The sequence below is a fragment of the Ascaphus truei genome, chromosome 3, assembly GCF_040206685.1.
Source record: "Ascaphus truei isolate aAscTru1 chromosome 3, aAscTru1.hap1, whole genome shotgun sequence".
Classification (NCBI taxonomy): domain Eukaryota; kingdom Metazoa; phylum Chordata; class Amphibia; order Anura; family Ascaphidae; genus Ascaphus; species Ascaphus truei.
The window spans coordinates 328,545,990-328,557,768 of record NC_134485.1 but is presented as its reverse complement, the minus strand read 5'-3'; the positions used below and the strand labels follow the sequence as shown (position 1 = coordinate 328,557,768).

At 40.6% G+C, this 11,779-nt stretch overlaps 1 protein-coding gene across 14 annotated transcripts in view; it reads left to right on the top strand.

Moving 5' to 3' along the window:
• Nucleotides 1-522: 522 nt before the first annotated feature.
• The window catches only part of NACA (nascent polypeptide associated complex subunit alpha), a 49,949-nt gene continuing 38,692 nt past the window's right edge, over nucleotides 523-11,779 (top strand). For 11 of the 14 annotated variants that reach the window (XM_075591430.1, XM_075591435.1, XM_075591434.1 and 8 more), the window contains exons 1-8: nucleotides 523-623; nucleotides 3,525-3,596; nucleotides 4,887-5,003; nucleotides 6,983-7,042; nucleotides 7,984-8,055; nucleotides 8,849-8,923; nucleotides 9,906-9,980; nucleotides 11,099-11,173. In XM_075591430.1, coding sequence (XP_075447545.1) covers nucleotides 3,527-3,596; nucleotides 4,887-5,003; nucleotides 6,983-7,042; nucleotides 7,984-8,055; nucleotides 8,849-8,923; nucleotides 9,906-9,980; nucleotides 11,099-11,173 — 544 coding nt within the window. In that variant the 5' untranslated portion in view covers nucleotides 523-623; nucleotides 3,525-3,526. The remainder of the gene's footprint in view (nucleotides 624-3,524; nucleotides 3,597-4,886; nucleotides 5,004-6,982; nucleotides 7,043-7,983; nucleotides 8,056-8,848; nucleotides 8,924-9,905; nucleotides 9,981-11,098; nucleotides 11,174-11,779) is intronic. The other 3 variants (XM_075591438.1, XM_075591436.1, XM_075591437.1) reach the window with 1 other exon arrangement.

The following is an 11,779-nucleotide window of genomic DNA, read 5'->3' as shown; positions in this document are numbered from 1 at the left end:
TTTTCTCCCACAAAATATATATAAACTGGTTATATACATCCTCGTGTATGTAGTTATTGTATATGTGGGTCCTGTGTAGGTAACCTTCTACATTTCTAGAACCATGCACAGGTGGAGGCGCTGTAAATCAGATCGAGCTGACGGTCTCACCCCAGGTTCCCAACAAGCGGAGGCTCAGGCCTCTTGTGAACCTACAGGTATATGCACCACACCTGGTAACACATAGGTTCCCACCCACACACACTGTATCTGTGATTGGGATAGAGGGAATACCCGTTACATATATATTTTTTGAAGCCAACATTTTCCACAGTATTTATATGTGTGTATATATGTTTATGTGTGTCTGTGTGTATATATAAATATATTTATACATATATACCATTCATACTCCAGAAGTGCCTATATATTTTGTTTTCTACAAATAGAGTTGAATTCAAAGTGTTGCAGCTAACTCTAGAAATGTCCATATAAAGAGTCATTGACAGGCTGTGGCATGAATGGCAGGTGTGGAGTCCCAGCTGGTGATCCGGAAGTAGTACGCCCTGACGCTTTAACAACCCGGAAACAATCGGCGCCAGACTCTCTTTCTTTAGCCATCTTGGATCTGAGCTTCTCACACAGTAAGTGCCTCTTCCCCGTATCCGTCGCCATCCGGCGTGTTAACAGGGACACATCGCTCCCGGTGAGGCACCGGCGGGTGGGGGAGAACATAAAGAATCGGAGCATGGCGGTGTGGCCGGGATTTGAGAGGGACTTGGCAGGTTACAAGGAGATGGGAAGCGGCCTGGACCCTGTGGGGGGTGTCATGGAGAGGGAGGGGGGACATGTTTAGAGACCCGGATGGGTAGAGCAGTTAATAAGTTGTGGGGGTTGTTGGGTGCCCCGAGGCCGGTGAGAGCGAGGCCGGCACTAGTGGTCAGGCAGCTGGGATACAGTGTTCCCGAGGCCTTCCTACCAGTAGAGCACCATGCAGTACACTACAGACACACACACAGGCTGTGGGCCCCTCTCTGCTCCCGCCATGTGACAACTCCCCACTTGATTTTGTGCAACCGCAGCAATAGTTATCATGTCAGACCTGGTGTTGTTGGTGTAAGGACTCAGTGTATTGGTTGACTTGAGTGCCGGGGTGCTTGTTCCCCTTTCCTCTGCAGTTTTGTGTCAGAATAAACAATTTGTGTTTGTTATCCTTTAACATTTATAACTAGTGTTAGAGGACCCAGCACACTTATCTGGGGGTTAAATCTGGATCCGCCATGCAGCTTTTGACAGTCTGACACTGAAGCATGGACCTCTTTTCCGGGGGGGGGGGGGGGGGGGGGGTTATGGTTACCAATACTTGTAGTGTCTGGTTGTATTAACGTGTCTGTAACAGCTAGCATTGCTCTTGTTAGCTATGGGGTTGGGTTGTGACTCAAGTTGTGAGTTTTATCATTAAGTTTATTGTGTAATGTCTTAATATTTGGAAGAAAACGCCGCATTTATAATAACCAGAAGCACCGGTTTGGCAGCGCCCTGTGTTTAATACAGTGGGTGTGATCTGCACCTTGTAGCTGGGTTTCCATTCCCCACTTCTGCTTACCTATGTTGTATTATTGGAACATTTGGGCAGATTGCAGTAAATGTTGTATTTTGTTATAAGAAAGTAAATTATCGAATCTATTTTTTTTAAATCGTTGCACCTTTCATTTATCTAAACTGTTAGCAATACTGCAGACCTCTATTCAGTGTTGTAACTTTGCTTTTGTATGACATTAAAATATTTAACATTGAAGTTGGAAGAGGAGGTTTACTACAGAACCCAAACTTCTGTGAAGCAGCACATCATAATAATTTACTCTTTAAATATCTGTTAACAGTTTAAGCATCATACATTTTGACATATGTTTCTCTGGCGTATAAAAGCCTGGCGTTTCTGTATTTGGCAGATACTTTCCATACAATATTTAATTTGGGAAGGTCCATCAGTCCATTGGCCTGTACAGGAAAAAATTATAATAAATGTAGTGAGCATAGTGTCTCATTCATTGTTATAGTAGATTTTATATCCCTTTCCCAAACATTTGTGCATTCATATTTAAATTCCAATAAAATGTTTAAAAATGATTTGTGATGGTTTTTTTTTTTTTGTTCAGTGGACCAATTTCTATAAAGTTGTCAACGTGAGAAAAAAATCAGTTTTGGTTTACCTATTGGCTCTCCATTGCTGTACTAGTCTCCTGAAAATTCACACTCAAAGCCAAAACAAAAAATTTAATTTTCTTTTTATTTATAAAACGTTTTACCAGGAAGTAATACATTGCGTTACCTCTCGGTTTCAAGTATGTCCTGGACATAGAGTTAAGATGACAAATACATGGTTACAAATAATGACATAAGTGAACATGGTATAGATTATATACAAGACATTGCATGCACAGTTTGGGCATTAGTAGTGGGGGAGACAGCATTCCTCATTAAAATTGAACAGAATAATTTGATTGAAAATAGAACCACATAGTTATACAATGAATGAACCATTTGTGTTTTTTCAAGAGTGATTGCACCCTTCTATTCAGGGTAATTCTTGCTGACCATGCCTTTGATTTCCAGACACCTGTTACTTGTTCATCAGTAGACAAGTGAGGGATCATAACCCTTATTTTGCAGGTTCGTCTATAGTATGTTTAACCCAGTGAGCATTACTAAATCTCTTGAGCAAAAGTATGCAAGATCACAAATATATATATAAATAAAATGTAAAGCTCTTCGCTTTGCATATCAGGGTGGAAATGGTCTGCTGAATTAAAGTGTATAAATGATACTTCAAAAAAGAATAAAGGATTTTATTACATTGTTACAAGTTTATGTACTGAAATGGAGCAAAATACCTTTTAAAAATCAACTTTAGTAGTAAGCAACACCTGTTTGATGGTTAATGTGCCGCTCCATCACGGAGTGGAACTTCAATATCTTTTGGGACAAGGTCACAGATTAATGCTTTTTAAAAGGAAACTTGGTCTGAGATACACAGAAGGGTGCTACTCTTTAGTACGCCTTCACTCCCATTGACATGAATGGTGGTAAAGGCATGCTAAAGTTTAACACCCTTTTGTGGACCTGGGCCATAATGTATTAAGTTCTGCAAAGGAGTAAGTGTTTGCTTGAAGCAAGCTGAGCGTGCTCCCTTCCTGGAAGTATGTCTTTATTTATATAGCGCCATTTAATGTACATAGCGCTTCACAGTAGTAATACAAGTGCATTTCTTGGGGGTCTATCTTCCCATCCCTATTTTGTCATTGGTGGGTGGGGTGTGGTGGGGTGGGGGGCTGATAAATCTGGGTGGGGCATGTAGCCTGCAGGGTGGACTTCTCTAGTTTATAACAGCTGCCTACCATACTACAACTGTATTAACAGGTGTTCTGTCTGCTCATTTAAGCTGCAAGTTACTTTAGGTTACTTGCTATATTATCTGATTTGTTTTTGAAATTTATTTTCAAAGCTGAAACACTGTTTAAAGTTGTTTTTTCTCCTTTGTGCAGAAATGCCTGGTGAAGCCACAGAAACCGTCCCAGCTGCAGAGCAGGAACTCCACCAACCTCAGGCTGAGACAGGTGAGCGATCTGCGGTGGTCCTCTCCCCCCACAGTTCCTGAGACTCATTCATCCTACCATCTACTCCCACAGCTAAAATAGAGATCTAACATACCATCTGGGTAATCCTTTTTGTAGGAGAACCCCTGTAAAGGAATTGATTACCTGGGTTGCCTGTTTTTTTTTGTTTTTTTTTATCCAAAAAGCTTTACATTTGTATTGGAGCATGGTGAAGTGGATAAGAGCAATGAGGACAACATCAATGATCTTCTGTGGGGTCCGGGGACACCAAGGAACTGTTGACTGTTGTACTTTTGGGCACTGCAGGTTTTTTTTTTTTAAACATGGTTTGGCACGTGTTCTTGTCTACAAATGGGTTTTAATTGGTTGGTGCTTACTTACACTATCCATTGGCTTTGATTTGGCTCTTGGTTAAAGGGGAAACGCAGGAAATTGTCTGTTTTTGTAGATTGATGGTATGAATGGCACTATATTGTGATGGACATTTGAGAAAAAAAGTTTTGTTAAAGTGCATTTTAAAACCGTTACGGAAAAGTGGTTTAGTTTGGTGTTCAGGCCATTCTACGCTGTTGGGGATTGCGAAACATTTGCATGCAGACCTTTGGGGGGGGGGGGGGGGGGAGAATGGTTGCAAGTTCCTGCAGTCCTGGTTTGCTAAGAACAAATCTCTTGTAATTTATGTACTGTTATATAGATAGACAGGTATAGAAAAAACACTTTTTTGTGTTTTGTGAGGATGCATGCTCTGCTTGCAAATACGTAATGGGGCCACCATTGTTTAAAATAGGAGCATCTGAATAGCTACTTCTGAGCATGTGTAAGTGGTATAACTTGCTTCCCCCCATCCATTTCAACCAAATATTTGGAGAATTCTATTCTCTTTATCCCAGTTTTTTAGAATCCTAATATTTAGTTCTCTTTTTTTTGTGTGTGTTTTTTCCATTTAGTCTTCTTATAAATAATGCTGCTTGAGGGCTCTTTGACATCTGCCTATGTGTATCTTAAAAGTAATATGTAACTGTTCCTTTAGCAAGGGATGGGAGTGCATTTCAGTAGTTCATCTAGCCATTAAGTTGGAAACCTGCTTTTTTAAGTTCATTGTTTAATCTCTTGAAATGTGAATGGTTTATCACTTGGTTGTCTAGGGATAGCTAACACTTGTCACTGTTTGTGTTTCTGGTGTCCACCTCCTACTGTATGGACTCTTTTTTTGTGTTTATACAAGCATGTGGTTGTGGGAATAATGCACGGTGTTTCAAGTCACATATTCACCTGCTGCTGCTATTACAGTAACACCTCCCACAGTTCCTGAGATGGAGGTAGCTGCACCCGCAGAAGTGGTTGTGGCAGCTGAGGAGAAAAAGGCTGTCACCCAGAACCCAGAGGTGGCTGCTCAGGAGCTGTCAGGTAGGTCTCTCAAAACTTGAGTGACAAGTAACAGCTCATCCAGCAGCACACCTATGGCCGATCAGATTCCGGAGGGAATGTTTTGCTCACTTTAGATGTCTCTACAAACACCATGAAATGCCTGGCAATTAATAGGACTTTTTTTTGAAGCGTGCGCTGTTTCTTTTAACTCCTGTTCATAAGGAATTCTTAATGTGTGGTGGTTTATATTTTATATTTTCTGGGTTCCATAGAGCAGCAAACATTGACGCATTTAGTCATGGCTCAATGTCATATTAACTCAATCATTAGCTATATATAAAAAAAAAGTTTCCGGCCTTATTACTTGACCTTTTTATTTCACTGAAGTGTCTATAATTTATTGCTACATAATAAAAATGAGGCTGACACCAGCAAAAAATGATCTAATTATTTTCATGCTTTCACAACGTTTGCCACTGCTTGGTTAATGCCATGTATGTTCCTCCTTGCATACAAACCGCAACTGGGCCAGTAATGCAAAAGTGTGGTTATTTATGGTAGTGTTGGAAATCATTGTGGCAGCTATGGTTTCTTTCTCCGTTTTTATCTGTTTTTAAAAGTGGAGTATCTAAGCTGCCGCAATGACGATATACTGCAATGCAGGCAGTATATTGTATACGCTTCGACATATGGTGAGAAATACTGTCTTTAATTGAACCTGGGCGGGAAGAACGTGCAATTCTCCAGTGGTCCACCCGGCTCTTCTAACAGTCAAAGGGTTAATCTAGGAGGCAACCGTATTTAATTGTCTGTTATGAAAGAGAAATTACTACTTCCATTCCCTAGCCTGTATTATCAAAACTTCCCATAACATTAATTTAGGTTCTTGATGCTAATTTTAATGAATATTATACCACACTCCAGCCGGTTGCTTTGGCTTGTTGCCCAAATTAAACCTGGTGGCTTTGTCAACTGTTTGCTACCTTTAGATATTCAACACATAGCCCTCCTGTCTCCATCCTTAATTTATTTTCATTTGTTCCCCTATTAATATTAAGGCATAGTTCGATTGCACTGAATGTGTATACATGATTGCACTGGCCTTTGAAGTTACCACTTCTACCTGCTAGTAAAAAGGCATCTTCTGTTTATTTTGTAATACCATATTGTCAAACACTTGAATATCATGGTTTTTAGGACACAGGTATCGAGCTAATGCTCATCTGAAGACGTCTACAAAACTTCAATGGGTTAAGAGGAAAATCTAGGGTGATGAGGGAAAGATTAGACTCCACCCTTGGGCTCTGCTAATCTACTGTGGGGAAAAATGCTGAGCTGGAACAATAATTGTGCAGCTGAAGTATCTCCCTCAATGGCACAGCCTACTGACCTGTACAAATTCCCCTTTTGTGGCTGGTAGTGCCCCTTTTATCTGTATTTCTCTAAAGCAAACATATCAGTCGGGAGAGCAGTCCATAGCTGCGCAATGACCTCACAATTTAAATAACAATAACGCTACTCAGAGACCCAGACACGTGAGCCATTTGTATTTTATTTTTGAGACAGTGATAAGTTGAAAATGTTTTTATGTCCATTTTGAAGGTTTATTGGTGTACTTTCTCCAGGGTCCTCCACCAGAGCAGTTATATTACATTCCCATGTTCAATAAAACGTTTCTTTCCAGGACCTTAATATCTTGATTCACTCAGTTTTAAATAAATCTTCATGAATAGATGTAATCCATTCTCCATTTGGTCTTGGGTTACGCACTGATCAATATCATCCAAATGCCTTCCAGTTAAAAAAGGTGTTTGGAGTTATCTGTTCCCACTATTACGTCGCCTTACCACCAAAGAACTTGTAACTCATTGACACCAGATGTGTTGGGAAGGCCTTAGATGAGATTTGAGGTCTTGTACCTTTTTAGCCTCTTCAGTGATGGAAAAGCATACTGTAAGCTCACATATCTACAGGTAAAGACAACCATGTATAATGTATCCTATTGTCACTGTGTTCAGCTCCAGATGCTAGCTCCCCTCCCTCCGCTGCCCCTGCACTGCCCGATTCTCAAGTTCCAGGTATGACCGCTGCACATTTCCTGCATCCCTAACTAACCGTGTGCTGTGTAAAGTCACTTACATCTATCCTAATGTAGTGCACAGTGGGACTTTGTTTCTAATAACTAAAGCTGGATGTGGGGATCCTTTTTCTTGTAGGTATGGTTACATGACTTTTTACTTTCTTTTCTGCCTTCTTACTCCCACCCCCCTTAAAGGTATTAAAGCTCCATAGCCTTTTCCCCTCATTGTGCCCCCCCCCCCCGTACCTGTCACTATTCTCCCGGGCACCATTTACTCACTGATCTATCCCTCTCTGGTGTTTTATGTACAGTTCCTCAAAGAACCAAAACTTATATTCAGGTCCCAGGGAAACCCAGGTGCTTACGTTTATTTGGGGATGTGGGGGTGTATCCTGTTCTTAGAACATGCTAATTAAATAATATTGGTTATGGGACAAACTACCTAGACTTTGTTCTACGTACTAAGAAAATGGATCTGTACCATTCTTTTAGGTAGAGCATGTAATAGAGCTTATTGCAGCACATTATAACAGTATTGTGAAGTAAATGATTGCCTTAACCTGCACAGTTTTCAATGCTGCAGTACTGAGCACAAAGGCATGTTTTACCTCTGTTGTGTTGAGCATGCGGACGGCTCTTATGCAGTGTGACCAGGTGAAGCAATCTTCACACATCCTTAGTCACGAACTGTCTAAAAGTTTCTCTCTTGGATAACTATTGATGTAAACTAAATTCTGGGACACTTATGGTGATCTTACATTGGGAAGAACTGTTTACGGATCATTACTAATTGGGAATGTATTCGGCTTTCCTTTGCCAAGAACAAATGCAGTATATGCCACACATGCACACTGTGGTGTTATGTTGCCATCTGTAACCGCACCTTCTAGAGCTCTCCTCCCTCCTGAATGATTTAATGTTCTGTAAATCTTCCTTCAGCTCCAGACACTAGTTCTCCTCCCAGTGTCCCTGCAGTGCCAGATGTCCCTGTTGCAGATTCTAATGCTCCAGGTATCCTGACTGCATTAAATACTCACTGGTCCCGGTTTCCTTAATGAATACTGACTCCTAGTACCTATACTGAGAATGATTTCCCTGTGCTGGGGAAGTGTTTAGCTTCATTCTAATGAAGGGAACTAAAATTTCCTGCACAGGAAAAACTAAACATATTGCATAGAGGCCTTAGCAGTGTAATTAAATGGGAGTTTAAGGGCAATACAGTGTCGTTCACTTGTCTGGTTCTGTCTTGCTATGTATTAATTACTACTTTATTTTTAATATGCTCAATAAAAAGCCAATTGTATTGCACCATTCAACCCAATGGATTACTGATTTATACCGAATTTAAAGAATCTAAATATAGACACTTGTAGAAGCACAAACAGAATAAATCTCAGTACTGTACCTCTGGGGTAGGCCCTGTAGAAAAGCTGAGATGTTTCTCATTATATACAGATGGTATTTTCAAACTTCTTGTATAACTTTCCCTTCCCCCCAGTCTTTCTAGGTAAAATAAGTAATTTTTTTTTTTTGATACAGCATGTAAATTCTCATCTCAAAAGTATTTCTGTACTAGCGGCTTTAATATACCACCTCTAATAAAAATGTAATTCTGGGATCATTACTACTTTAAAATGTCTTGTAGCATTCCTTCCTTTAAGAACAAAGGCCGTATGTGCTCATTTAAAAAAAAACAAAACAACCAACAAAATTTAGGTTTTTTTTTTTTTATTAACTGTGACCGCACCTTCTAGAGCCTCTATATCGTCCTGAATAATGTAATGTTGTGCACATTTTCCTTTAGCTCCAGACACTAGTTCTCCTCCCACCAGTGTCCCTGCAGTGCCAGAGGTCCCTGTTGCAGATTCTGAGCCTCCAGGTATCCTCACTGCATTAAATACTCACTGGTCCAATTATCTTTATTGAACAATTTTACCCCTATTAAATATTCTGTGAAGATGGGGGGAAAAAAAATATACAGAAAATTAATATTGACAATTTGTGGGATTGCTGCTTTAATACCCTGCCTTTATGGAAATGAGCCCATTTTCTGCACTGCATGGTTTGTTTAGCTTACCCTTCCATAGCGATGGGGCCATAAAGCAGGCAATCTAGTGACTCTTTATTGCCATGGAGTACAGTATTGGGCACCATTCCTTAGAAAATACATTATGGACTAGTATAGTGCAGCAAAGAGCCACCAAACTAATAAAGGGGATAGATAATCAGATGTGAGGAGATGCTTGCTAAATTAGATTTGTTAACATTAGGAAAGAGGCGTGTAAGTGGGGATATGGTAACTGTACAAATATAATCTGGTACAATACCAGGAGCTTTCAAAAGAGCGATTCCTCCCAAGGGCAGTACAAAGGATCATCCCTTAAGATTGGTGCAAAGGAGGTTTCACCAGCAACACAGGAAAGGGTTCTTTAGAGTAAGGGCAGTTAACATGTGGAATTCATTACCCATGGAGACTGTGATGGCAGATGCAATAGATTTGTTCAAAAAAGGTTGGACATCTTTTTAGAAAGGAAAGGTATACAGGGATATACCAAATACGTATACATATAATGTTGATCCAGGGAGTGATCCGATTGCCAATAGTTGGAGTCGGGAAGGAATTTATTTTTCCCCTTAGAGATTAGATATTTCACTCTGGTCTCTTTGTTTACCTTCCTCTGGATCAATATATTTTAAGTACAGATATGGGATACAGTATCTGTTGTCTAAATTTAGCATATGTTGAACTTGGTAGACATTTGTGTCTTTTCAACCTCATCTACTATGTAACTATGGCACTGTGTACGTGAAGGGGACAGTTTTGGTATTTGCCTCTAATCCAATCTGCCATTTTTCTTCAGCTTCAAAGACCAGCTCCCCTCCCACTGATTCCCCTGCAGTGCCAGATGTACCCATTGCTGATTGTAAGGCTCCAGGTATTCTGTCTGCATGGAGCCCTCACTGATGTCCTTCAACAAGAACTAACACTTTGGGGTGCCAGTGTGCAGTGTGTGACTTACTCTCCACTTTAACTTTTTGTTCATATTTATGACTAAACTAATCTGGTGGAAAGATCCTGGTCTTGTGGCATCAGGTTTTGATTTAATATAGCTAGATAAAGAACAGACCTGGATTTGCCTATGTATGTAGCTCTTAATTAAAAAGCACAGTGCCAGTAATGGTATTGCTAAAAGATATTCCTTCATATTTGACTATCTTTTCCACGAGATTGTACTTCAGCAACCTGTTGTATAACTTGTAATGTCTTCAATCTGATTTTCATGTGTAACCATGGCAGGACTAGATGGGAGCTGCTGTGAAAATAGATTCATAGACTGGAGTGAGGGTTAACCAAACAGAACACATTCTGTAGTTTTAAAATGGCACTTTTTTTTTCTGTCACTTGCTTTCACTTAAATCCTCTCCCATCCCACCTGAGCCAGTACGTACATTCCTGGTGGTGTCTTATTTTCAGGCTTCTTTACATTTTGCAACTGCCTGCCAACCTAGAATCCCCCTTTCTAGATGTAAATATTTGAGCTCTGACACTTAACTTTATTTTGCATATATGGACCGTTCATGAAATTGTTCCAATTTCAATCGTAAAATGTTTAACCCTCATTACAGATGAGACTCTACTTGTTTTAGCAGGGTGGCAGATTGCTAGTGCCTGACCTCTGTACTGATCTAGTTCCAGGGACTTCCTGAGCACGTCCTACTGGTGGTTGGTGTGGTTTGTTGTGATTAATACCATTACTTGTTTGTCCTGTTACCAGCAAGATGGCGGACACCCCCTTTCCTTTGGGATTTTTTTTCTAAAATGCACGTTTTTGGACTTTAAGATGGGCAAGGTTCTTGAGTAGTAACCAAACATTGTTGCATGCACTTATGGTATCTGAGGGATCTATTCAATGTCTTCTGCCTCATGACAATGTAAAAAATGTTGTTATCATCCTGGATTGCATACAACTATTACCTGGCTAATTTTAAGTTTCTATGAAGAAGCCAATGAAATAAGTTGTATTCTGCGTAACAATTGTCGCTCTCTTCCCAGCTCCGGATTCTATTCCTCCACCTGCTGCTGCTCTTGTAGCCCCTCAGGCCCCTGTTACTGATGTGCAGACTTCAGGTATCCCGCAACTGCACGGTGCACTCTGCTTCCATTTGTGTGTCACTAATAAAGCACATTATGTAAAAGCCTGCTTCTATTTAGTGTAGAAATGTTCCCGCTCTTGGGTGTCACCTCTCCCCATGCACGTAATACCGGAGACTCGTGCAGCGTAATTATCCCCCTGTCTGTAACAGACCTGGGCGTCCCTGAGCTTTTCGTGCATGGCTCTTCAACTGGCAGGTCAAATGCGTCCCGCAAAGGACCTTGATGTGGCCCTTGGGCTCTCAGTTGCACAAGTGACTAGTCTTGAATTAGTAGTAAAGTGCACATTTTCACACTAAAACTCACTGTTGAGGTAATGTAAATCTATATAGTACAGACCTGGGCGTCACTGAGCTTTTAGTATGTTGCACGTGATAGATGTGACACGGGAATACTACAGATCTTTGCTCATCAATTGTGTTCTTACAACACCGCATCTCTGAGCGCTTTGTTTGAGGCTCAGGGCTGACTGCCATTTCCTTTTGCAATTTAGATGTTGGTCACAACTCTGTTCTCAGGAGGTCTAAAGGGGGTGTAGTCTGCATTTTCAAGTTTACACTATCCCTTTCGAGTGCTGGAGGG